This window comes from Pundamilia nyererei, unplaced genomic scaffold, assembly GCF_000239375.1.
Source record: "Pundamilia nyererei isolate P.nyererei 1_Seehausen unplaced genomic scaffold, PunNye1.0 scaffold00022, whole genome shotgun sequence".
NCBI lineage: Eukaryota > Metazoa > Chordata > Actinopteri > Cichliformes > Cichlidae > Pundamilia > Pundamilia nyererei.
Window position 1 is genome coordinate 2359149 of NW_005187423.1, and position 24222 is coordinate 2383370.

General features: G+C 40.1%; 1 protein-coding gene across 1 annotated transcript in view; it reads right to left on the bottom strand.

The window, feature by feature from the left end:
• Positions 1–4198: 4198 nt before the first annotated feature.
• Positions 4199–24222, bottom strand: part of LOC102194803 (protein FAM13A-like) — a 34082-nt gene continuing 14058 nt past the window's right edge. The window contains exons 6-13 of the mRNA XM_013909253.1: positions 23679–23762; positions 22887–22973; positions 17754–17998; positions 11833–11874; positions 7083–7124; positions 6778–6972; positions 5725–5923; positions 4199–4231 (exon numbers count right to left, since the gene is read on the bottom strand). Of these exons, the coding sequence (XP_013764707.1) occupies positions 4199–4231; positions 5725–5923; positions 6778–6972; positions 7083–7124; positions 11833–11874; positions 17754–17998; positions 22887–22973; positions 23679–23762 (927 nt within the window). The remainder of the gene's footprint in view (positions 4232–5724; positions 5924–6777; positions 6973–7082; positions 7125–11832; positions 11875–17753; positions 17999–22886; positions 22974–23678; positions 23763–24222) is intronic.

Below are 24222 nucleotides of genomic sequence, written 5' to 3' on the forward strand. Positions count from 1 at the left end.
GGTTCTCAGATATTTTGGCATGCCACACATTGGAAGGCAAAAATTCGAGGCCCCCACACTCGACAGGTTTTATTTTATCTAACTGTCATCTGACTGTTACATGTCCGCGGTCACTCTGCATCCCACCAGCAGAACTATTGATTCCGCTGGTTTAATGCTATTGAAATATTCACAAATACCATGCACTCCTCTGTGTTTGTATCCTCTGCGTCTGCAAGTGATGTCGAGAGAAACTCGCTGACAACTAAAAGGCTAAATCCTTTCAGTATGTATAGGCCAACATGTACAACGTGCAGAACAGTATGCACTACTGTGTTTGGCACACAGTTACTGTAATGGCATTGTCACAATCATCTTATAAGCGAATCCGGCTTCACCTGTGCACATGAGCTGGTGAAAAACACTGCGACTTTCACTTCCCACTATCAGTTTTCTTTTGCTGCTGGCACAAAATGTTTTGAAGAACTGCCAGCTAACAGGGACTCGAGCCGAATCTACACACAAACTTATGGGGACAAACAAAACACCAGCACACTAAGCTTAACAGTGCAGTGGTTAGGAATTAAAAAAATGATTGACCAGCAGTTGTGAAACAGAGGAAGTGAAATTCTTTTACTATAGCGCCTAACATCTGCCTCAGTTAGTGGAATAATCTACTGATTATACTGAAAGTTATACATTTATATCAGTGGAATAAATACAAATTGTTGGATTTTAGAAGATGGTGACTAGCTCCCTAATATTTCTCCCGGTAAGCACGACACGCTGAGCTATACTGCACAACTTTTAGAAACTTTTGAGGTCAGCATGTAGATGGGGTCAACCGTGTTTGTGTGGTGCTCAAGTGGCAACCCGGGCATTAACCACCAGCTGAGAGGATGCCGCACCAGCCTCCAGGGTTCAGTGCCATGCCGGCTCCAGATGGCCGCTCTGTGGCACAAGTGCGTTGGTGATGGCAGAGCCGGGGCCCGAGCTGCGACGAAGATCCATCTGTGCTGCTCAGAAAAATAGCCACCATATTGGTTCAGCACTCCTGACGACATGAGTCATGCTAATCATGTCATGAGTGTGCTAGTCTAGATTAGAATCAGAGACGAGCAGATGGAGAAGGTGGCTTGTTTCCTTATGCTCACACCCACGGCGCCACTAAACTTAAAATCTGTACTCGGTGTTTCAAAGAGCAGAAAGAATAAGGATTTGTTTGTGTCAGAATATTGATTGGGGGGGAATCCCCTTTCACGGAAAGGCTAAAAATCTCCTTTTGTTTAAGGTGACATTTTCTGTGGAACGGTTCAGGAGTTTCAGTTCAGCAAAAGCCCGTGAGTGCTGCAGCCAAAAAAACACTGATGAGAAATCACACTGGTCAAAACAAAAGCCAGTGGTTTTCACAATTTTTGTGTTGTTGTTGTTTTTTTTAAGTGATTTTAAAATTTCAGACACAGGCCACAGTTGTGTAATTGTGTATCGCTCTGTATCGGTCTATTGATGGGCTGGGAACCTGTTTAAGGTGTACCCGCCGCCTCGTGACCCTAAGCTGGATAAGCAGTTAAAAAAAATAATGAATGGATGAAGCTTTGCTAAGCCCCTCCTTAGGACGCCCACAGCTTGCAGAACAAGAGGAAATATTGTTACACTGTGCCTATGGAGACGACAGATAACAGTAGATATCCTCGTAAAATAGAGGAAGGTGTCTTATTTTCTTTTTTAAGTTAAAAATACAAACGTAGTCATGTTAGATATTTATTAAACAAAGCTGAATCTACTGATTCAGGTCAAATCAGAGTGTGTGGTGACCTTCCAAAGTGTTGCCAGATCAACTCGGGACCTTTGGGGGTGTCCTTTAGTGTTTGTGGTGTTTCAGGTCATGCGGGTTGTGGGGTGAGTTTAGAGATCAGGTCAATGCCTTGGGCTTTGTGTTTGAGGGATTTTCCTGTTGGGGGAGGTTGCAGTTAACATGAGGAGTGCGCATGGTCTGCAGGAATGTTTGGGAGGGGTGGTATGTGTGAAAGCAGCATCTACATCAATGCTAGGCCTCAGGGCTTCCCAGCAGAACACCGAATTATCACTGTTATTCCCCTGGTTTTAATCCAGAGGCATATATCGCTCCTCTTGTACATGACCTTTGCCAGCCTGCTTACTCTTGTCCCTTGTATAACAACAACCTGCTCAACAACATTGCTTTCAGGTGAACTAGTAGAGCCTCTGTGTGCCTGAGCATCTGCGTTTCTGGTTATCATCAGATCTTTTATCAGCAAAGTCCTTGAACTATTAAAACCACACACATTCAAACTGTAATTAGCTAAGTGGCGCAATTTTGCAACTGTTTATTTATTTATTTTTTAATGGGTTTTGCTCTGATGAGCTCATCTTGTTTTTGCTTTTAATTTCATTGGACTGCTTATATCATGCTCGACAAACCTAAATATGTGATAAAGGCCACTTGATCACTGAATGTGATACCTGACGTGGGCTTACTGTTGTCAGTCTGTGTCAGGGGGAGTGTGCAAAGCTACTTTTCATGCTGGTCACCTACACTTGTCAGTAAAGATGCACAAAGATTAGCAGCTCCTGCATGCTGATGCTTTAGCAGTGCAGTGTGTATCAGCTAATCATCTTAGCTTAGCACGCTATCCCGTTTAGCACTTAACCACACAATATGCAAAGGCCATGAAGATTCTTGGGTACGCATCAATTTTGGCCTGATGATGTTCACTGCAAGAAACAAAGTCTATACTGAATTAAAACGTAACTGAGAAATTTCACTTAAAACCACAAATCTGAACTTCCCAGCAACTGCAGAAGTCAAATAGTCCAGAACATGCTGCTTTATAACTAGGGATGGGTACCGGTGTTCTGACATAAACAGTAGTAACCAGACCGAAAAGCAGCGCACATTTCGGTGCTTTATTTCGGTGCTTTTTTTTCCTGAGCTGTGATACACTTTAGATTCTAGCCAATAATTTTACGTTTCCGAGGATAGTAGGCGGGGCCAGGTACGTACGTTCTTTTAGAGCAGAGCTACAGATTAAAATGCCCAAGGCGAAAAGTCTGGCTGTACTTCACAGCAAAATATGCAAACTCAGCAGCCTGCAACAAGTGCTTTAAGCTGATACTGTGATACTGTCAAAGGAGGTAACACCAAGAATCCGATGAAACACCTGGCGACGCATAGCGTTTTTTTTTAAAAGCCCAGAAATGCGCCGTATGATAGCTTGCTGCGAGACCTCACACCGAGCGCATCTACTGTGCGTGGGTTGCCTGTTATCTGACCGGGAGTTAGCAATACCCCCCAAAAACCCCGAAGAGGAGAGTCCTGGCCCCTAGCCCTGCCAGTGTAGCAGAAATGATGAGGATGATGATGCAGCAGCAGCCGTTCTTCTCTGCGTGAGTAGCTTAATGTTCGTGTGTAATTTACGTTGAGTAGGCTAACCACGTTATTACATTAATGCATGTAAGGTGAACTAGCAAACATCATCATAGCTACATGCGGCTGTCTTCTTGTTTGATGGCAGATGCTCCCTTCACCCTGGCCAAAAAGGCTAAAATGACCAAAGAAAAAGTGGAAAACAGTTAAACATGAGAGGTTTTGGATAAAGTTTGTGTTTTTTCCATTGATTAAGCACTGCTTCCAGCCAAGAGTGATACCATATATGCCCTATAGCTGCAGAAAAGGCTAACATTGTTATATTTTTACAAAAAACAGCTGAACATGAGAGGTTTTTGGACCAATTTTGTGTTCTCCATTCTTTAAGCACCGGTTTGAGCACCGTTTGAGCACCGGCACCGTTTCAAAAGTACCGATTTGGCACCGGTATCGGATAAAACCTAAACGATACCCATCCCTATTTATAACACCTTACAGACATCTGGGAGCTGGCGCCTGGCATGCAGTTCAGTGACTCTTGACCTAAAGAGCTGGCAGTCACAGAGACAGCTGTGCCCACCAACGGAGACAGATACTTACAGTCATCTAACCATCCAATCACAGTGGTGCCAGTTATCATGCATTCACCGTATGTGTGTCAAGGGACTCTGTGTCATCTGTGCTGTTGCGCAAGGAGGATTCACGGAGGCTCAAAAAATAAAAACAGTCTGCACTTATCGAATTCTGCTCACTGAGTGCGAGTGTGTAAACGCAACAAAGCTATTTTAAATGAGACGAAACGGTGCGGCTCAACTTTACATCAGCAAAAGTCACTTAAGAGCCAACTGTGAAGTCGTACTCAAGAGTCTGCAGAGATCGGGTTACTACAAGTCTGAGCCACAAGCACCACACACCGTGACCTTGCTGTGACTTTCAGGGCTTTCACACACTACCTGAATGCTGAGTATACTAAAGTAATTTTTTTACAATCAGACCATTAAATAAACTATTAAAATAATTAATTACTTATTTAACATATAAAATGTCACAGTTGAAAAGCTCCAATTTGAATATATTTACTTGTTTAAAAACTGAACTGACAATAAATAAGTTGCCAAAGTTGTAAAGCTCATTAATCAAAGGCCCATTAACTAACTGAAGTAGCCTTCTCTCTTATCTTTCTCTCTCAATGTGAGTTTTGAGACAAAAATACTTTTTCCTCCTCACATAAAAAAGAAGACAAACAAATGTCAGAAAACAAAAAGTGCTGGACTAACTTCACCTCATTAAAATACTGTAAAAATCAAGTAATTCCACAATTTATTACCCAATCCTGAAAACCCACCCTTAGATATTCTATGATGTAGTTAATATATGTAGCAGTAAACTCCAAAACTCAATAAATAAATTCTTTTTTTTATTCACAGTTACTGAAACGCCTGCTGCATTCAGCTACTACAAAGCAAACCTGCTGCTTAACTTAGAATCAAGCAATGATCTCATACAATCGATATTTTTATATTGTTAAAACTGAGTGTGAGCTAATTGTGTTTATAAAAAAAAAAACATAGAATATAAACACACAAATGATCAGAATACATTTTTTTAAACTGCCGTATTTAAAATGTTTATAAATAAAGTGGCCAACAAACATAGAACTGGTGTATGACTATCATCAAAACATTTCTGTTTTGAGGTTTTTTCTTTATTTTCAACTTAATATTTTCTCTTTGTTTGTTGAAACACAGCTGTTGCTATAATCAGCCAAAGCTTCCGCCCTTTTAAATCAATAATTTTCTTTCCACTGAATTTAATTCCCTGCTGCCGATCACTTTTTGCGTTGTTGTTAATGATCCGAATAAGAATCTCTGTCAGTAAGTATTTTACTACATTTTTAAAAAGTACTCAGTACTAAAGAAACCTCTGGACTCATGTATCCACATGACATCTAAAACAGATAAAAGCAGCGGCTAACTGCACTCTCATAATTGGCCTTTACGTTTGAAGGAGTGGGCAACAATTAGCATTATGTTGCACATTACAAGCTGGTGTCTAATGGCAGAGCACCATTAGGATGCTGCACAGCCTCCACTTAGTGATTCTTGTCAACTGCAATAGGCAATTATCTGCGGTGACTCAGAAACAAGGAGGGCAGGGAGTTGAGATGAATGCTTCATTCATCATTGGTACATTAGTTTGAGAAGTTGTTGCATGTGGTGAAGCCATGTGCACAAGGGGAAAAGAGGAATGAATTCACGATGATAATATTATTAATAATAATAATTATAATAGTAAAGAAGGAGGGAAAATGTCACACTCATAAAGATGAAAAGAGACGGGGAGTACAAGGTGTGACTCACTGCGTGGGCAGCCGTGTTCTCGCTTAGCTGCATGAGAGTTGGGCTCTTTTTTGGCTTCCTGGGTTTGGGGGTTCGCTCAGCGTGACTTCTCTGGCCTTCCTGTGAGTCCACACGGCTGCTCATGTCTTCCCCCACGCTGCCTGAACTGCTGCTCGACGGGACGTTCTCCTTGTTGGTGTCTCCTGTGACGGAAGGCGCTCTGTTGTCAGACGAAAAGGAAAAGGGTGAGGAAATAAGACATCTGCCTTCCATCGGACTCTCTCTCTGCTCGCCTTGCTCGGTTTTAAATCAGATTACCGTAAAAACGGATGAAATGCTTCTGGAAACCAAATGCCCAAGGTCATCCCGATGCGTTTTTTTATATGTTCTCAAGCAGCTAATGTGCTGTTTAGTGTTTGTGCTAAGTCTATTTACTGTCCTGTCTTATTAACATTTTCTGCTGTTGAGACACTCCCCAAAATCCACGTGCCGCTGATCTCTCAGACTCCACCAGGTCTTCATCAACAAGGATTAGCTCCTTACTGGAATGATACCAGTTATTATGACTGCAAACTAAAGCTCTCCCCACAGAACAAAACTTCACCACTGTTTACTGAAACTGAAACATCAACTGAAAGTATCATTGTAGTATCACTGCAGGAAGCCTCTGAGGTCAGACCTCCATAATGAAAGTGGGCGCCACAATGGTGGAGTGGTTAGCATTGTTGCCTCACAGCAGGGAGCTCCCTGGTCTCGACCCTGGCGGGGGCCTTTCTGCGTGGAGTTTGCTTGTTCTCCCTGTGCCTGCGTGGGTTGCCTCCGGGCACTCCGGCTTCCTCCCACAGTCCAAAGACATGCAGGCTGAGTAACCTAGTGAGTTTAAATTGACCATGTATGCGAGGCAGAGGCTGTATGAACGTGTGGTTAAAGTGCTTTGAGTGGTCAGTACGACAAGTAAATTACAATTATTTTGCTTTAAGATGATAAATGAGGAGAAACACGATGTAGTGCTTCCACTATGAAGGCCACTTTCTGCAAGTAACATCGATTACGATTATGCCACGCCCACGGTACCTGTTTTTTTCCCTGTGTTTCCGGCCCTCCTCCTGATGCTGCTGCTCTCTTTGGTGCCTACGTCTCTGCCTCGCTGTTAGTGTCACCCGTGAAGGGCACGGGGTCGATTCGTGGGCGTCTGAATGCTGATCCTCTAAGGGGTTCACATCAAAGAGGTGCTGCTCCACTGCTGAGCGTATGGTCCTGTCCAGAAAACTTCAGGGAGCAACGCAATGAGTAGATAAGGAAATGCACCATTTTACGCTCTTCACTGTTTCATAAGACCTTTGGCTTTTTATTTTTATTTTAAGCAGAAATATACCTACTTTACCACACCAGGTCTGTAGTGGACGGGCGAGAGGTGGTTACTGAAAGAAAAACAAGAAGGGAAGCTTAATGCGCAGAAACAAGTGTTCACATAGGTCACTGAGCAACACTGAAAATCCCCCGAGGCTCACGTTGTGGCCTTTGGTGATCAAGTGCATGGGTGAGAGGTAAACTCAGCTGCGTTCAGAGCTTAAATGGATCCTTGGGGAGCAAAGTGGCTGGCTTCCATGGCTACCAGTAAGTCCAGCAGCAGAGTACACGGTCATGGACCTTTATACTGATCTCTGACTTCATTTTGGTTTTATTTTTAACGCCCTCTGTTTGTTAAATACTTGTAGGGTAAAGCAATAGGATTGTAAACTATATGCAGCATGAAATGTGTCTGTAACCTGTGTAAGTACCTGGATTCAACTGAATGCTTGTAGAAAAAAACATAACACCGCTGTTACATCACCACTGCTTAAACATCTTTAAAAGGTTTTATTCAGACGTCTGAAAATATTTCGATGTTTCAGTATTTTCCCTCCTACAAAGTCTAACTGAGAAAAAACAAGTAAATAAAAAATCGTAAACATTATCTTTTGTGACCGTAGGGTTAGGATGTAAAGGGTCATTTTCTCACATTTTATAGGTTACAGGGTGAATGAGTTTTAAGTGGTTTCTTTTTGGTCTTTTTTTTTCTTATTACACATTTAGCTAAGTGTTAGATCATAATTACATTAACACATTACTCTTGTGACTAAGTTGGCACAGCAAAAGAAAAATCCGCTCTCCTCAGGAAGTTGCTTTGGCCTCGACCAACTGATCGACATCATGTCTGCTTTTCCTGGACTACAGCTTCCTCAACATCTTCGAGGGTGACCTCAAACGAAATCTTCCATAAACAGTGGTGCTGACAGTAATAACAACTGGAAATGGGATCGCTGATGAAAGACCAGATAATAATGGCATGATGGTGTACTGTGAAGGTGACTGTGGTGGAGCTGTGTAACATGCCACAGGCATGTACTGATATTACCAAATCTATAACAAATCTATAAGGCAGGATGCCGGGCCGAGTTAAAAGCAAGCCTGCTGCACTGTGTAATAGTAACAAAGTTGTAAAGTACTCACAAGTATAAGGAATTCAAATAATCCACATGGGATTTTTTTAAATCTTCTGTTTCTCTACTCACAAATACAAATTCCTGAAAACAAAATCACATTTCTCTTCAGTGCAGTTTCATTTTTAACGGAGGGAAAAACAGAAAGGGGAAGTTGTGACAGAAGCAGAAACTGAACGCCTTGGTTATATCATGCTAAGAAAATTGCTACCGTGTAACAAATCTGCGACAAGTTAAAGGGATGGTTGATTCAGTGGCTGTCACAAATGTCACATTTTGAACATTCGATCTATACTAAAGCCTAAATTACGACAGACGTTTCTAGAGCTGTCTACAACTTTCTAGGGCTGTGGCCCATGCGAAAGGCAGGCGGGGGTAAAAGGTGATAAGACAGTCAATTACATATTTGGTCTATGACTTGATGACTGTCATAATTCAAGAAACATTTATGGCACTCTGACTAACAAACCAAGGCCATGCTCTAAGTTGCAAATATAGCACCATGACAGTAGATCATGGCTTTTTTTTAGCTTGCGGCTGCTTACAACAAAAAAAGTTGTGTACTACTGTCTGTTCATCCTGGACAATGACTTCAGCTTGAACTGTTTCCCATGCGAAAAAGATCCAGATTTAGATGTACAGGAAGCTAGGAAAAATGTATTTATATCTAAATGATCCCGTGACTCTCAGATTCATCTCGGGATACGATAGAGCCAACCAAAGGAGTAACACATGATTATTTGTCTTCTTTTAACCTAAAAAAAACCTAAATATGGATCAGAAATTAAAACCATACACAGTGGGCTGTACTCCAGTTAAAAATTCAGCAAAAAACATTCCATCCATATTGGTTTTTAGACATTAGTCTAAACATTTAGACATTTAAGCTTAGCATCACTACCTACAAAAGATTTTGGTTCCTGAATATTTCGCAGCTATAGTCGAGCCAAATAGTCTTTTGGTTGGCACATGATATAAGAAGTGTTGCAGTTTTCTGAGGAAGATGGCATCACTTCCCAGAGAGCGTAGTGCCCCACTGACTTGGTTTCAGCTGAAGAGGTAACTGTAAAACCACTGTGGTATGTGACGGGATGGCTGTCTGGTGAGTAATAAAGACATTCTTAGCTATGAACTCTGGGAAAAATAGACCTGAGGGGCAACAGGGACGACTCATTACATCACAAGCGCAACAGGAACATCACTGCCAGGATATGAACGGGCAAAGTTACCAATCCTTTCTAGAAAGTACTCTAACATATAAAACTACGCCAAAAAGCCCAGGTAAACGGCAGATTAACAAAGTGAGTGTGAAATTTCACTGCCTAGCTGTAAAAACGTACACCGAGAGTCATTTCTGTTGTTACTCCATAACCACGGCATGAGTGTTTTGTCTTCAAACAAACTTGATACCATTTGTTTTAGTTCTACTATTTTTAGCTTTACACCTGAAGAGTCATGGAGAACAAGTTGCATGTCAGCTAACAGTTGTCTTGCTCAGGTTTGTTCCAGTTACTTTTGACTGAGACAACATGATCTTAAAGGTTTATGCAGCACCAAGGTGTCTTACACTTCAACATGCGTTCAAGTGGTAACCAGTTTTTCAGCCTAAAATTAGACTGGCATTTTGTGACTGAGGGTGGGAATTACAGGGAAAGTGAATACAGTGCTCATGACTGTGTTTAAAGTGCCTGTGTATCGATAACTGATACACAAGAGGAAGTGATAATGACGCATTAATGAAGATGTCCGTGTAGATTCTCATTCATCCAGATCATGGTCGTCTTGAGAGCTTGAAAAAGAAGGAAACTGGACTTCGTTTGAGTTTCACCTCTCATCCAAGGTTTCTTCACCCTTAACCCCCGCTGATGGTAATGATCCTCGCCTTTGTTCACACCTTGGCTCATTGGATGACTCACATGATCAACAGTGATCCATTGACCTGTTCCAAAGGGATTAAATACCTGGGACTCGTCCATCTTTAGAAGCCTCTTGGATGAGAGGTGAAACGCCTTCACAAACTTAAAATACTAATACTAATAAATTCTTAAGAATAAATAAATGTGTTTATGCAATATCCTTCTTTTCTGGCTGGTGATACTGACTGACTGGCCATTCTCATGTCTGTGCAATAAATATGAAGCCACACCCTATAAAGATAGGGTCAAAAGGGCAAATATCTATGCTGGCTCTGGCAACACAATACAAAGCTGTGGTTTCATCATGCATTATGGGCTCACTGTTTCTTGTCCAAACGCTGTAATCCTCGAGGTCTTATCATCCAAGAAAAATTCTTTAGCTTTCTACTTTATAAACAGGCATGAGAACAGTACAAGTCTTCTTTATCTTGATAAAAACAAACATTATTTTATAAAATCCTAAAGAAATATAGTTCCAGGCAGACTCAAAACATTAATTTCGACTTCCAATTTTATAGCGTCTGTAAGATTTGCTGAACTTTTAAGTCTGCTCTGTGACGATATGACAGGTCTTCTCATTTTAATTCCCCTATTGTGCATTTTTTTTGTGTTTAAAAAGCCAACAGGGCAACTCTTTGTTGTAGAAAAGCTTAAGGACTGCTGAATTTAATTGCTTCACTCTGGACCCCCTAACTAAGAAAACTACTTTGCAAATAACAGTAAGACCAAAATAATGTGTTTCTCTAGTCAGTGGTTGTTTTGGTGTTTTAAAGTCAACAGGTCTTTAAGGCGTAAAAAGTGGGAACGCAACAACTCCAAAGCTTTCCCAGCTGAAGCTTATGCCAGCTAAATCCCAGCACTGTGTAACCGGGAACGTTCGCTCAGGTAATCCAGTATTACACCACAGTCAGATGTTAGCCAGGACCTTCAGAGGCTCTTGGCAAATCAAAACAGAAAATAAAATAAAATGAAATAAAATAAAATACATCAATCTGTGATCCAGTTTGACCGGGCTGAGGTTAACCAACTAAGTGGCAGTCTGAGAGCCTTTGTATGTGACAGACTGCATGTAGACCTCAGCAGACAGCTCAGCTGTGCTTCCAACTAGATGTGTGCATGTGACAGTGGACAAGTAGGAAATGGAGTTACTCACAATGAACGTGAGCATGACAAGTGAGTGGGGATGGGAAGAGTTTATAGGTGATCTGTGTCACTTAGAGATACACAGAGAGAAACAACACTGCCTCAACTAAAGATTACTGTCACCATCAGTTATCTCTAAATTGTTATCCTGACTTTTAAAAGAAACATTGCTGAGAAAGGAAAATCCTCACATTTAGGAGGATAAAACTATTCAAGATTTTTTACTGGCATGAATTCATACGAGGAAGCTGGTGCAAAATATTTGCCAGCATTAAATATACTTTAAAAAAAGAGTCCACGTATGTATCTGTAATCAGCACATCATCTATGAACACTGTGTCTTTTGCTGCGTCCTCTACTTGGCCGGTGTTTCTGACAACGTGCTGTCTCTGCGACAATAACCAAACAGTGTTGAGCAAACTGTTGCATGTGCATGCTGCCCTGTTGCCCCTCTCACCGGCAGCTTCATTGTTTCTGATGATAATGCACTGAGGCAGCATGCAGCCACTTCCCCCACACCTCCGATCAAAAACAACACAGTCTGTTCCCGTCCTGCCTGCTTTCTAACACATATACAGGAGGCCTACCTCATGTAGAAAGGAGATACTGGTCTGTCTTCATCTTGGGAGCTGAAATATGAAAACAAACAGACTTAATTAGCGTGCAGGATGCGCAAAGTCCTGTGAGATCAAAACATTACATTTCCCCACACAACAGTAGATTTCCCTGCAGCTAAAAAAAGGACATGCACAAGACTGGCTTTTGTCTGCAGAATAATGGCCATGCAGTGCTACAGATCAGTGCCTTTGTGGAGCTTGTCTCGGGTAATTATTATAAACCAAGAGAACTATGTGCTGCTCTGGAATATAGGCTGAGGTGCTACTGCTGCTGCTGCATGTATGCCAGAAGCACAGGATGAAATTATGCAACAATAAGAGGAACTCAACCTTGGCACTAATTTTGAGGTTGCCTAACTTTTTCATATCCTAGTTAAAAAATTTCACAATCGCCTGGTTTTGTTTGCCTAAGCAGAGCTCAGTTCTTTATTATCTGAGACAAGGAAAGAAAAAAAAGATTGGTACAAATACGTGAACTGTTATAATGTTAAACCTTTAAAAAATCAAAAAGTGCTGACAGATCTCAGTAAGGTTTCTGTATGTTCATTACATTTAGTATGAGACCTTTTAAATAAATAAAACCGATTCATCCACTTTACAAATTAATCAACAATTTTCAAGAAATTAGGGAAACAAAGAGGCATGTTTTCAGTTTAAAACACTGTGACTTATTACTACTTTTTATAAAACTATTAGGACTTTATTTGGATGTTTCTGTAAGAAGATAGTAGCTGTGTAAGCAACTCTTACAGTGCTTTATATTTAGATCTAAATAACATTGGGACAAAAGGTTTGGTTTACCAAATGCTGACAAAAAACGGAACAGCAGATAGTTTTGTAACTGCAATCCAGTGCAGGCTTTTACTTTGATTTCAAAACAATCAGCTAATTAACTACACAGAGAGTCAGGGAGAAAAATAATGAGTCACTACTTTTACCATCTGATCATCTAATTTTATAAGTTTGAACAAATATGGTTTAAAAGCAGGGCACTTGACCTCAGCAGTGTTTCCTATGTTTACTCTTTGGGCTTCGATTTCAACATCTTGCTCAAGGGCATTTGGAAATTTGCAGGACAACTGCTAACCTGCTCTGTCAACTTACTCACAGCTGCTCTAAACATACAATTTGACCATAAAATATGGTATTTGTATTCTACTCAGCTCTATAAAAGGAGTATATTGTATGCACATTACACTATTTATAGTATACTTACACTTTAATTACCCAAACCTGTAATAACTAAAGCACTTTTGTACTTTTGCTGCTAGTTAGAAGTCAAGCTGTCTCTCTAAGTCTTAACAATCATTATTAGATACAACATTGCAATAATTTAATCTAATATGGTAATCTGACATTTAATAGGAAAACTAATTGTTGAACTAATTAGTATTACAATATTGGTATAAACATAACCCTTCAACTTGCTGAGTGGTTTTTATAAAAAACAAAAATTCATGCGCATGCACGTTTCTCCAAAAAAAACAGAAAACTAAACGAAACAAAAAATCTCAGTTTGTGTGGGAAGGAAAACAAAGATGGCAGTCTACACACCTGACAGGTTTAATATGAACATTATTTTGAATTTACAGTGCAAAGAAACAATAACGTGATAGTAAAATAAAAGATAAAGATTAAAGATGTGTCCATGCTCTCCTTGTGCATGAATATGTTAAGTTCAACGTTATATTTTTAGAGCTGCGTCCACACAGGAAACAATTTGCAGTGATGTGGTGACCACAGACAGAAGAAAGTGAATGATATTTGGCAACTCCAAGCCACGACGGGCAAAACAACTGCTAGCGATGTAAAGCAGGTCCCGAGATAAATGTTTCTCAACTTCAAGCCGGTACAGGGTTACCTAGGCAACCAGATCCTGAAATGCCAGCTAATTACCTCCTGTCAGCGTCACAGTCATGTGTAACAAGCGCGTTGCTTCAATGTGCGGACGTAGCTGTAGCTGCCTGACAGCACATCTCAGGTGATGTTACACAGTAGCATGGATGTCATGAAGTAATTGGTATTATAATGTTACTTTACATAGGAAGTAACTCAATACTATAAAAAGAGAGAAGTAATGTGTGTGGTGAACCCAACACTAATCTCTCCAGCAATAGTTCCCTATCCTTAGATTGAAGCAAACTGATCAAACATACATTATATATCTCAGTATGAGTGTCAGATACATAAGAACATAAACCCTATGACATCAAACAAGCACAGTTAGTCAGCAGCTTGCACATGTTATTGTGGATCAGATTCACTCAATATTTAGTACTCTACTGCTTTGCTACGTGCTGTTCCTGCAATTGGCTTACTGTAAGCAGCGGGCATGTTGACGCGAGGGCGGACCACTTTGGCCATCCGGGCAGCACATCAACAAGTTCAAAACAAAGGATTTCGGTTTCAAGTCAGGCACGATCAAATTGGGCCAAAGTTTACTGAGCTTCAAAAGTCTTCTTAAATTGGCCAATGTACGGAAAATGTGCATACACTCCTTGTTTTAGTGAAGGGGTACTTCAACTACATAACTCTTCCAAATTCTTTTGCAGCTTTACGGGTGAGTTTTTTTCTCCCCCACATCCGCATGTTCTTACCGGGTGTTACACAGTCTGGCAAGCGTATTAAAATAGTGCGTGCCGTCACTGCCGCTGTGAATTGCAAAAGAAAAAAGCGGAAATCCTGCTTACCCACTACCTTACTGAGGGGATAACAAGAAGCTTTTGTAGGCATACTCCGACAATGCCTGATCCCTTTGAGTTAAGCGGAAAGCTACTAATGGCAAGTTGGTCAATCTGGACACGCTCTGCTTCTTCAACATTTTTAAAAATGTGTAAAACCCCCACAAAAAACGTAGTCCCGATGTTCACCTAAAAAATCTAGCTGTAAGTTTTTTTGCTTTCACCGAGTCCTTGTTTACCTTGCCCCCCACCCCAAATTTCTCCATTACACACGACAACGACAACAACAGGAGACGTACGATTAAAAAACTCGACGTGAACATTTTCCATGACATTACTTTGTAGGTGCTGTCACTGTGTTTTGCATTGCTAATCTTAAAATTAAGCTACGTAAACCCATTATCTGAGCGGGTGCTGCAAACATAAAGTGGAATTTAGCATGACTTCACTGAATGCACAAACTTTTTGCTTTTGCTTGTACTGTATATCCTTTATATTCACTACATATTTATTACATTGTTGAGGTAACACAGAAGCTCAGTCTAGATGGTTTACAAATGAAATATGACAGTCATTAGTTATTAGTTTGATAAGCACAAATCTGATCAGAGCGCCAAGCAAAATATTTACCTTACTTACAGTGTGAGTGACAGCTGACGGCCACCGTCTCATATGAGTGTTGGAAAAAAAAATACACCAGTATGCAATTTGTTAGAAAACCAGTTTGATCTAGCCAGCAGCTTCTTTCTACAAATACAGTGTGTGCTGTCTGATGTTCAGGCTGATGGACGGGACCTCCTGACAGGCGGCCAACAATACTGCTAACCCACAGGGAACCTGCATTCACAGCACACTGCAATGTTCCTCACTCACACCTTTTTCCAACGGGCTTCTAAGAATCTCAGCGGTTACATCATGATATTCACTGAACCATGGCAACTCAACAGAAAAGCCAGTATGCATTCCCAGTGTGCAACAATGCAATGCTAAGAGAATAACAGCTTGTCATGACTCTGCTATGCTGGCTAGAGTGGCCTGTACGATGAATCAGGTTAATGTGATATATTTCAGGTACAGGTGACGGCCAGAGGCAAACAAACTTAGTGTATGGAGGATTCTGATACATACAGAAGAGAAAAAAAGCAAAGTGGACAACAAGTGGAACTACTTCCAGGAACTCCTGAGAAGGATTATTTTGATCTTAAGTCTGTGGTGAAGACCCGGGATGGGAGCAGTTTGTGAAACGATGGGTGCATGTGTTAGATTTAATATGATACAACAACAAACAACGATGATGTGGTGCTCTCTTTACCATCAATTTGATGCAAACTAAACTGATTTCCCATTTTATTCACTTAAAGTATAGCATATTTTTAGGCATATTTTAATCAAACTTATCCCGGACAAGATAAATCTGCACTTTTCTTTTCATTTTAGCTAAACTGGATCTAAAACAGCTCAGGTCCAGCTTTGGTATAAGCAGCACTATGCTGGTGCAGACTTCTTTGACACATACCTACAGAAAGCGAGAGCAAGCTGCCAGCCCGGCATGAGTTACAGCTACAGACATGAAAACACAGATTTCTATTTGTGGAAAATTATCATTTTGATTTATATGGTAAAGCATTTTTTCACATGATAACAGAAAATTAAATTTCTATAAACACCACAAAAAATACCACAGTGCAGTTTGTTAGACACGACTATAGAGCATCTGCTGCTTTCTTGCATTAGACATGGTGAAGTAATTCAAGTCTTTTGGCACATCGCATGTGCCTAATACTAAATACCAGTGAGTTCAGATTGCTGACGCACATTATGGAGGTACTCGGTAAACAGCCACCAGATACAAGTGGACCAGGAGAATTTTAGGGTGTGGGGAAAATCCACCTGAAGATTTATTCTCACTCTGACATGGTGACAAAAGCATTTGCCACCTTGGAAGCACAGAATGGTTTTAATGTATTCCAGGCATTTCTGACTCCAGCACCTGGGTTAATATAGTGCATGATCTTGGCTATATGTATATAAACCCTTGCAGCACAGTGCTGTGAAAGACATATCGCCCTTTTCCTGATTTCGTATCACTGAACTCACCATTCCGAAAAAACCAAAACAAATGTGATTATTCACAGTTAATGAATATATTTCACATAGGGCAAGGCTTGGATAGCTTTTTTCCATTAATAAATGAAATTATCATCATTTACAAACGCGATTTTCTTATAATAAAATCTGTTTGATGATCTGAAACATGTAAGAATAACAAATATCCCCCCAAAAGAATCAGGAAGGGGGCAAATACTTTTTCTGCTCATTCATAGGACGCATGGCTGTCTCTGTTTCTATGTTTGCGTGTCAAACTAAACTTTTATGTAACGCGTAAAAGGATCTTGTGATGACAGGAGTCAGACACTGATTAATGTTATACTAAAGGTCACAGAAGCCAAAAACGTCGTCACCTTTTTTTATCCAAATACTTGGAAGCATCACATGCGACATGCTCATATCTTATAATTTGCAGTTTTTCCACTTCCCGCATCCAATTCTACGCACTTTTGATTTATCACTATGTAAAGAGAAAAACTGGGATAAATAGTAGGATGTTTAAAAAAAGGCTAATGTTAAATAGTATAGTAGTGATTTTTGGCCAACGAGTGAAGTTCAACTGAACGCGGTTCTACTCTAAACTCCGAGTTAAAGCAAAACCTCAACAACAGACACAGCTGCAGTCTTGCTATTCCAGGACGGCACTTAACACCAAGAGGTTTCCAGTTTCAGCTTCTTGTGACAGGCTGCTCTGCACGCCAAACAAACGCTGCCACCGGGCTCAGGCTACAGGTTCTTTGGTTAACACCACATCGCATATGTATACAGGAGTCATGAACTATTTACCACTAAAAGAGCCCCTCCTTCATATTTCACTCCATAAGGTATCTTTTAATGTCATGCAGGCATCTAGCAGTGAAGTGTGTGGCTGTGTGTGTTACATGATTTTACACCAGTCATAAGCATCATGCAGACAATACTGTGACGCTAATAAAGTCATAAAACTGAAAGAGTGGCTGGCCACATTTTTCAGAGTAAATGAGCCTGGTTTTTAAACTCTTTTGAAAAACAAGATTCACAAATAACACTTTAAACATAAATCACACATAGCCATCGATAATGTTTTTTTTTTTTTTTATAATTTACACCAGACACACTCACCTGCTGAGGCCCTTCATGCTTTCAGAGAGGCTGACGTCGTGAGGGTCGACGTGGGAGGCAGTGTCTGAGGTGGCTTGGTGAGACATGGATGTGGTTTCCATTGCTTCTGCGCTGGGGGTCCTTAGCTCTGAGGTCAGGGGCAAAACTATCGGTATGGAGAAAGGTTTTGCGTGGTAGGGCGCCCTGGAAGAGAGGCTGGGTTGGGGGACCACTTGAGTCATGCTGTCAATTTTCCCTTTCCTCACCTGTGTCACAGAGAAAGGTGAGAGGTCTCGTGAGGGGAAATATGAGATAGCACGGGAGGCAACTGATACACTGCCGATAACATTTCTGTACAACCAAACACACAGAAATGCACACGTGACACCTTTGCTCAGGTTGCTATAAACTATAAAGCATGCATTCGAGGATCTTCTGGAAAAGGGTTAGGGAAAAAAGGAGCTATCTTATAAACCTTACCGTGCTGACTCTGAGAGGGTACAAACAGCGTGAGCCGTCAACTGTTGTATAGGAAAAGAATCTTAACCTAATTACAGCCACATTCTGAGAACTACACTTTTTCATTTCCGAGTCACGACCAGCTAAACCAAGGAGAAACGTGCCGAAGAGCTTTCTTCTCGCTCATGTGGAGAGCACTCGCTGCTCATGCACACTGAAGCTGAATAGCTGGCTGTGGGGAGCATCAAATGGGTCTGACACTAGCTTAACTATCGATAATGGCCAGAAATATCCAACACTAAAATGGGCTTGTCTTTAGATGAGCGTGTGCAGGCTGAATTAAAAGGCTTTTTCGTCTTTGTACCAATTATCAGAGGAACGTTTCCATTTTGGGGTTTAACTTAATGGGCTGTACAATAATCTATGGATGCAGCAACCCATTTAGACATTTAGTCACTGATGCACTTAATGGACAGATCATTGGGAACATTATTAGTCGAACAAACTTCTTTAGCTAGACCTGGTATGGATTTTGCCCCTCAGAGCTTTGTGATTGATTCAGCTAAATCGGTCGTTCACAGGAAAACTGCAGGGGAGGAAAAGGGGGAAAATAAATGTGGACATCAGCTTATTTTTAGCAAAGGATTGAAGCATGTTGCATCACACTCTGGGGAGACGTCATGGTGAGAGATGGTAGAAATGGGTGTTGTGTTAATGGACTTCAGTGTTTGGTAAAGGTAAGATGTTACCATAGCCTGGTGTCTCTATATTACTGTATTTCCTTACGTTCTGTGTTTTGATGTTCTACTTTTGTATTTTCCTTCTTTTGAATAAAAAGATCTCTTTAGTGTTTATTTTTAATGTTTCTTTTACTACTAAACAACATCCAAATGGATAAATGAACACATAAATACATTTCTCCAGTCTCTAATAAAACAACTTTGTGTTCAAAAACAAAAAGTCATCCTGCTCACAGTCCATCACAATTCACAAGTTACTGCCCATAAAATTATAAACGTGACTTGACCTTGAGCACAATTTTGATGAAGACCCATTAGGTAACCATTGTGTGATAATTTCACTAAAATCTGACCAGCAGCCAATGATTCGTGTGAATTGAGGATGGACAAACAACTTACTGCCATGGCATGAGTTCATCAATTCTTCAGTTTTGGATTAGCTAAAAATTTAAACTGAATCGTGCTAGAAGCTTGTTGGTGACTAAATAGCAGCCACTAGTTATTAGGGAAAAATGCATATTCCACTACTGCTTAGAGAGCAGTTGTGGAAGTTGGCTGTTGCCGTAAAATTGACTCCTTGTGAATGCTTTGGCTGCTACAGGATTGCAGCGGCAGACTGTGGTTTGCACGGAAGCGACTGACTCTTCTGCAAACAGTTGTGCCATTAGAAACGTGTTGCTTATGGTACAACTTTTACTGTGAAAAGTGAGCAATCTCTGTTTGTTTTTTTAGATTTTTTCTATTGCTCAATAAGTAGTTTGTGAGTGTTCCTTCCATGCAAACTCCAGTCAACAGCTACACTTTGCTTGTGTTGTAGAGAGGATTTTGGTGCAGCACCCTTTTTGAAATCAGTTTCACCTGGCGACAGCCTAGCAACTTCCAACTAGTCAGAGAATGTCCATTTGTGGCCAGGGGTTGCAGACTGGCGTGTAGGCCTGTGTGACTGCGGTTTTAGCTAGAAGATAACATGAAATCATGTTATATCTCTCAATAAAGGCACAGCCATACAAATCAAACAGAGGGCTAAACACCCGGTTTTGGTTTTGGCCTATGCATTTAGAACAAAAATCAGGAGCGAAAGAGACCAAAAATTCCTGACAAACCTAAATGAGGATATGACCTGGTTTCTAAATCATGGATTAACTTATAATTTGTGAGTAAAATCTCAAAAGACTTCAAACAAAGCCAAATGAAATATTTAGAACTCTGTGTTTTCTCTCTCTGAACCTGCTACAATAAAAAAGGAAGCTGTGGCTGGCCACAAAACAAGTACTCACTGAACTCTGTTTACTTGATGGTGCAACGTGATCCATACCTGTTCTTGCTTGCACAATCGCCACAGTCTTTTCTTATGAATGTTTTAAATGGTGGGTCTTCATATAAACATTTGAGCTTTAAAAGAAGAAAAGCGGGCATCTGCCAATTAAAAAAAAAAAGCACTCAAGCGTTTCTGTGATTTTCCACGGTGACAGTTTTGTTTTTTCAGCAAGAGGGAATAACTAATAGTCTGCCAGTAACAGCTGTTTGTTTTACAGTCCAAAGATCATGTACGAGTATAAATGTGTTGGTCAAACAAAACACAATTATACACAGTTTAAAGACGGGTGTATGATAAATCTAGAAGATACAACAAACAGATTAAAGCCTCTCCAATTTAAGTAAGTGGGTGTGTTTTTCTTTTACTGTTAGACATAACCTGAGGCTAATAAAAAGTATTTTATAGACTGACAAGACTTTGTCCTTAGAGGACTTCAGAAACCTGGTGTAGTTCTGGTAGAAATGTGTGAGTGGAGATCATTTAAAAAACAAACACTTAATATGTTTTCTTAAGCAGTAAAGAAGCCAAACCCCTCCTAAGCTTAGCTTTATGGGGAAAGTGAGTTTTTACTGGAGGCTCTGGGAAACAATAGCAATAAAAGTTAATATTTAAAGTGACCATGAATCGCTTGATAAATTCTTAAGGTCAGTCTTTTATCTGTGAACACCATTTTAATTTTGAGAGGAAGTTAAGACTTCCAGGAATGGGATATTGTGAGCTTTTGTAATGAGACTCAGCAGCTGGACGTTCAGGTTGATGGGTTTAGTGGTTCATTGGCTCCTAAGCAAAAGACGTCACTAGTTTGCTGCTGATGGTCGAACATTTAAGTCGAACATGCTGTTGCTCTTAGCAACCATCAATGGGAAAGCTATACAGCTTTTTTTAGTTGTGCAAAGTATCTAAGTGCATTTATTTGAGTGCAAATTTGAGGCCCGTACTCTACTGGAGAATTGTCTTTATGAAACTCTACTTCTACTGCACTAGACTTCAGAGAAAATATTTGACTTTTTTCTTCCATTATCTATTACTTTGTATTTTAAAACTTCATAGAAACATAAAAAGTAGATGAAAAAAAATAATGAAAACAAGCCAACAGTACAAACAAGTGCAGCTGATTGCTTTGTTTACACAAAACTGTATTTTGAGATTACTTCATTTGTCTTTTGGGCAACTGTATGAACATTTCATCATTCTACCCTCTTGAATGTGAGGGCTTCCCTGTTGACCTTCCTTTTTAGTAATAAGCACTAGTTGCATTCTTATACAGAGTACTCAGATATTACTTCAGACAAAAACAGTAAAATGATTACCTGAATACTTTGAGTTAAGCACAAATTAAAACAGTTAATCTTGTGGACGCCATGCATCTGTAAATTATTACTGTGCTGCATTTTACAACAGAACCAATTGTTGATCTTTATTAATGATAATCAGGGTTGCCAAGCCTGCGTGCAAAAATCAGGCCAAATGCCATTCAAAACAAGACCAAGCGAGCCCAGTGTTCAGACGCGGAGGATGCCAGAGACTGCTTTAGCACGTACGCATATGTGCTCGGGTTGATTACTGGCATGTGATTATTTGACTTGATGTAATTTTTCACACAATAACACGTCTTAATAAAAGTCACATACAGATGTAAACTGGATGAAGCCAATTTTGAACAAAGTTTTTATAAAAACTTTATCTAAACACTAGCTAAATTATTTTGTCACATTTGTTATAATAAAACTTTAAAGCAGCAGAAACCTGAAAAGCAATGAGCGAACGTTAACCTTCACTGGAAGTGTATTTCATTTGTCGCTTAGCTGTACACTGACACGCACAGACTGTGAAGCCAGAGACGAAGGTTGAAGTGAAACGTTTAAAAATACTCTTCAGTTTTCTACACAACCTCTGCTAGAAAGCAAAAAATTCTTTGCAGGGCACAAATGAAAGCAAAACGTCCTTCATCGGCAGATGTTTGTACCCTTCTGAGCTTAACTTGCTATCAGTCAGCGTTTCTTTTATCTCACAGTGACACAAGCTTGGATATGATAAACACATTTATGGCTTCAGAGCTTTGTTTAAACTACGCTCAAAACAAACACAGCAAGATCATTTTAATGTGTCTCAAAGCTGAAACCAACCTTAAGAAAATTACTCTCATTGAACTGCACATGTGATAAAATACTAAATAATAATAATTTATCATTCAATTCAACTGACTAAAGGAGAAATTTATACTTTACAAATACATCTTTCCAATAAATGATTCCTGAGCAGTTTGTAAAACATGTGCACAGACAGGAATTCTCCAGGGTTTTATTGCCCTTTTGCCCCTAATTGCCTATTTCAGTGTCGGGCCTCATCTGTAGTAAGACAGCATACCAAAGCCACTGTTTTTCTCTCTCTGCAAATAACTATGCCGTTGTTTCCTGTAGCAAATTGTCTTTATCAAATCATGTCACGTGACCAAGCAGAGGGCTTTAGGCATCGCAGGCAGTCTGAGAGATAACTTCAGGGTAATCAGCACTAAGGCAATACAGCAGATAAGAAGCCCTATAAATGTATATATGAAATATGAAATAAAATGTAATAAACTAGGAGGCCAAAACAACAGTGCAATTATTCATGCTGACACGTGGTTGTCTCTTGTACCTTCTTTTTTCTTGTTTTTGCATTTCGAGCGTTGGTGCAGGATTTCTTCAGAAGTTCTGCATTTCCTGTTTGGTTTAGGTGGCCAATCTTGAAAAGGTGTACACACAGATAACAGCAGACAATGAGATTTATAGTACATAGTAAAATTATCTGAATAACTTTAGAAGGTATGTATGAATGTAAACCACAGAAATAGCATTGCATTCATCAAGGTGTAAACACTCCAAAAAGCTGTTTTGAAACAACAGAATTTAAACAAAAAAAAGACAACTGAGTCACTAAAATAATTTTACGCTGCATCATAAAACTCCAGTGGATGGTATTGTGAGCAGTGAAGATCTACAGCTGTTAATGTTTTAGAAGAATAAATGTTAATGCTTTTTAAATTTAGGTTGAACTTGGTCACCTGATAAGTTATCAGCAACAAAACGCAAACTACTAAAAAGGTCATCGTCTGCTTCACTGAGTGACAGGAAAAAACAATACATGTGGTATTGCATGTGGTATACGCTAGTCACTACACAATAACCCACACAGACACACACAAATATAGCATTACAAAACAGCTTTTCCAAAACATGCCCATGTTGTGTTAATTGCGTCACACAGATTATAGTGCTGTTGTAAAAGCGACTATGTAAGGGAATTTAAAAGGTTCTTGGAAGGCAGACCTGGGAATGCCGGGCATAAACGAGAACACACACAAACACACACTTCACACTGGACAGATTTCTTCTTTCATAACAGGTATGAATACATGCATAAACAAAGACACAAACACACAGGCTTTACTTTCATCCTAGTAAGTGGGGTTGTTGTCTTTGCATCGAGATGGCTGGATGAATTCTTTGTGTCTGCATCTGCCACTTGAGTCTCCTGGTACAAGAAAGAGGACAAAGGAGAGTCACATCTGTAATACACATCTTACATACAGCCAATTAACAAAAGAGGTAATGTCTCATCTTTAATAAAGGCCAGGAAGCTTTTCTCCAGTCCTTATGCATGGAATAAGAATCTCATATATAAAGTAGATATGAAATATGTCAGGGTAGGTGGGTTCTGCTGTTGTGTTTTATTCTAATAGCTCCTATCAACACAGCTGAGCACAGATTTAAACAGCATGACAGTCTGCCTCCTCAAACACACATGATCACTAAAAACTGCCGTGCACACGTGCTGGCGGTCTGCATTTTACAACTGGAAGTAAAGGCAAACCACCGATCATGTGTGCTATGTTCACAGGCATTGCAAGGAAAGTCAGGAGGTAGGATGCCTCTGCAGGTCACGTGTGTGTGTGTGTGTGTGTGTGTGTGTGTGTGTGTGTGTGTGTGTGTGT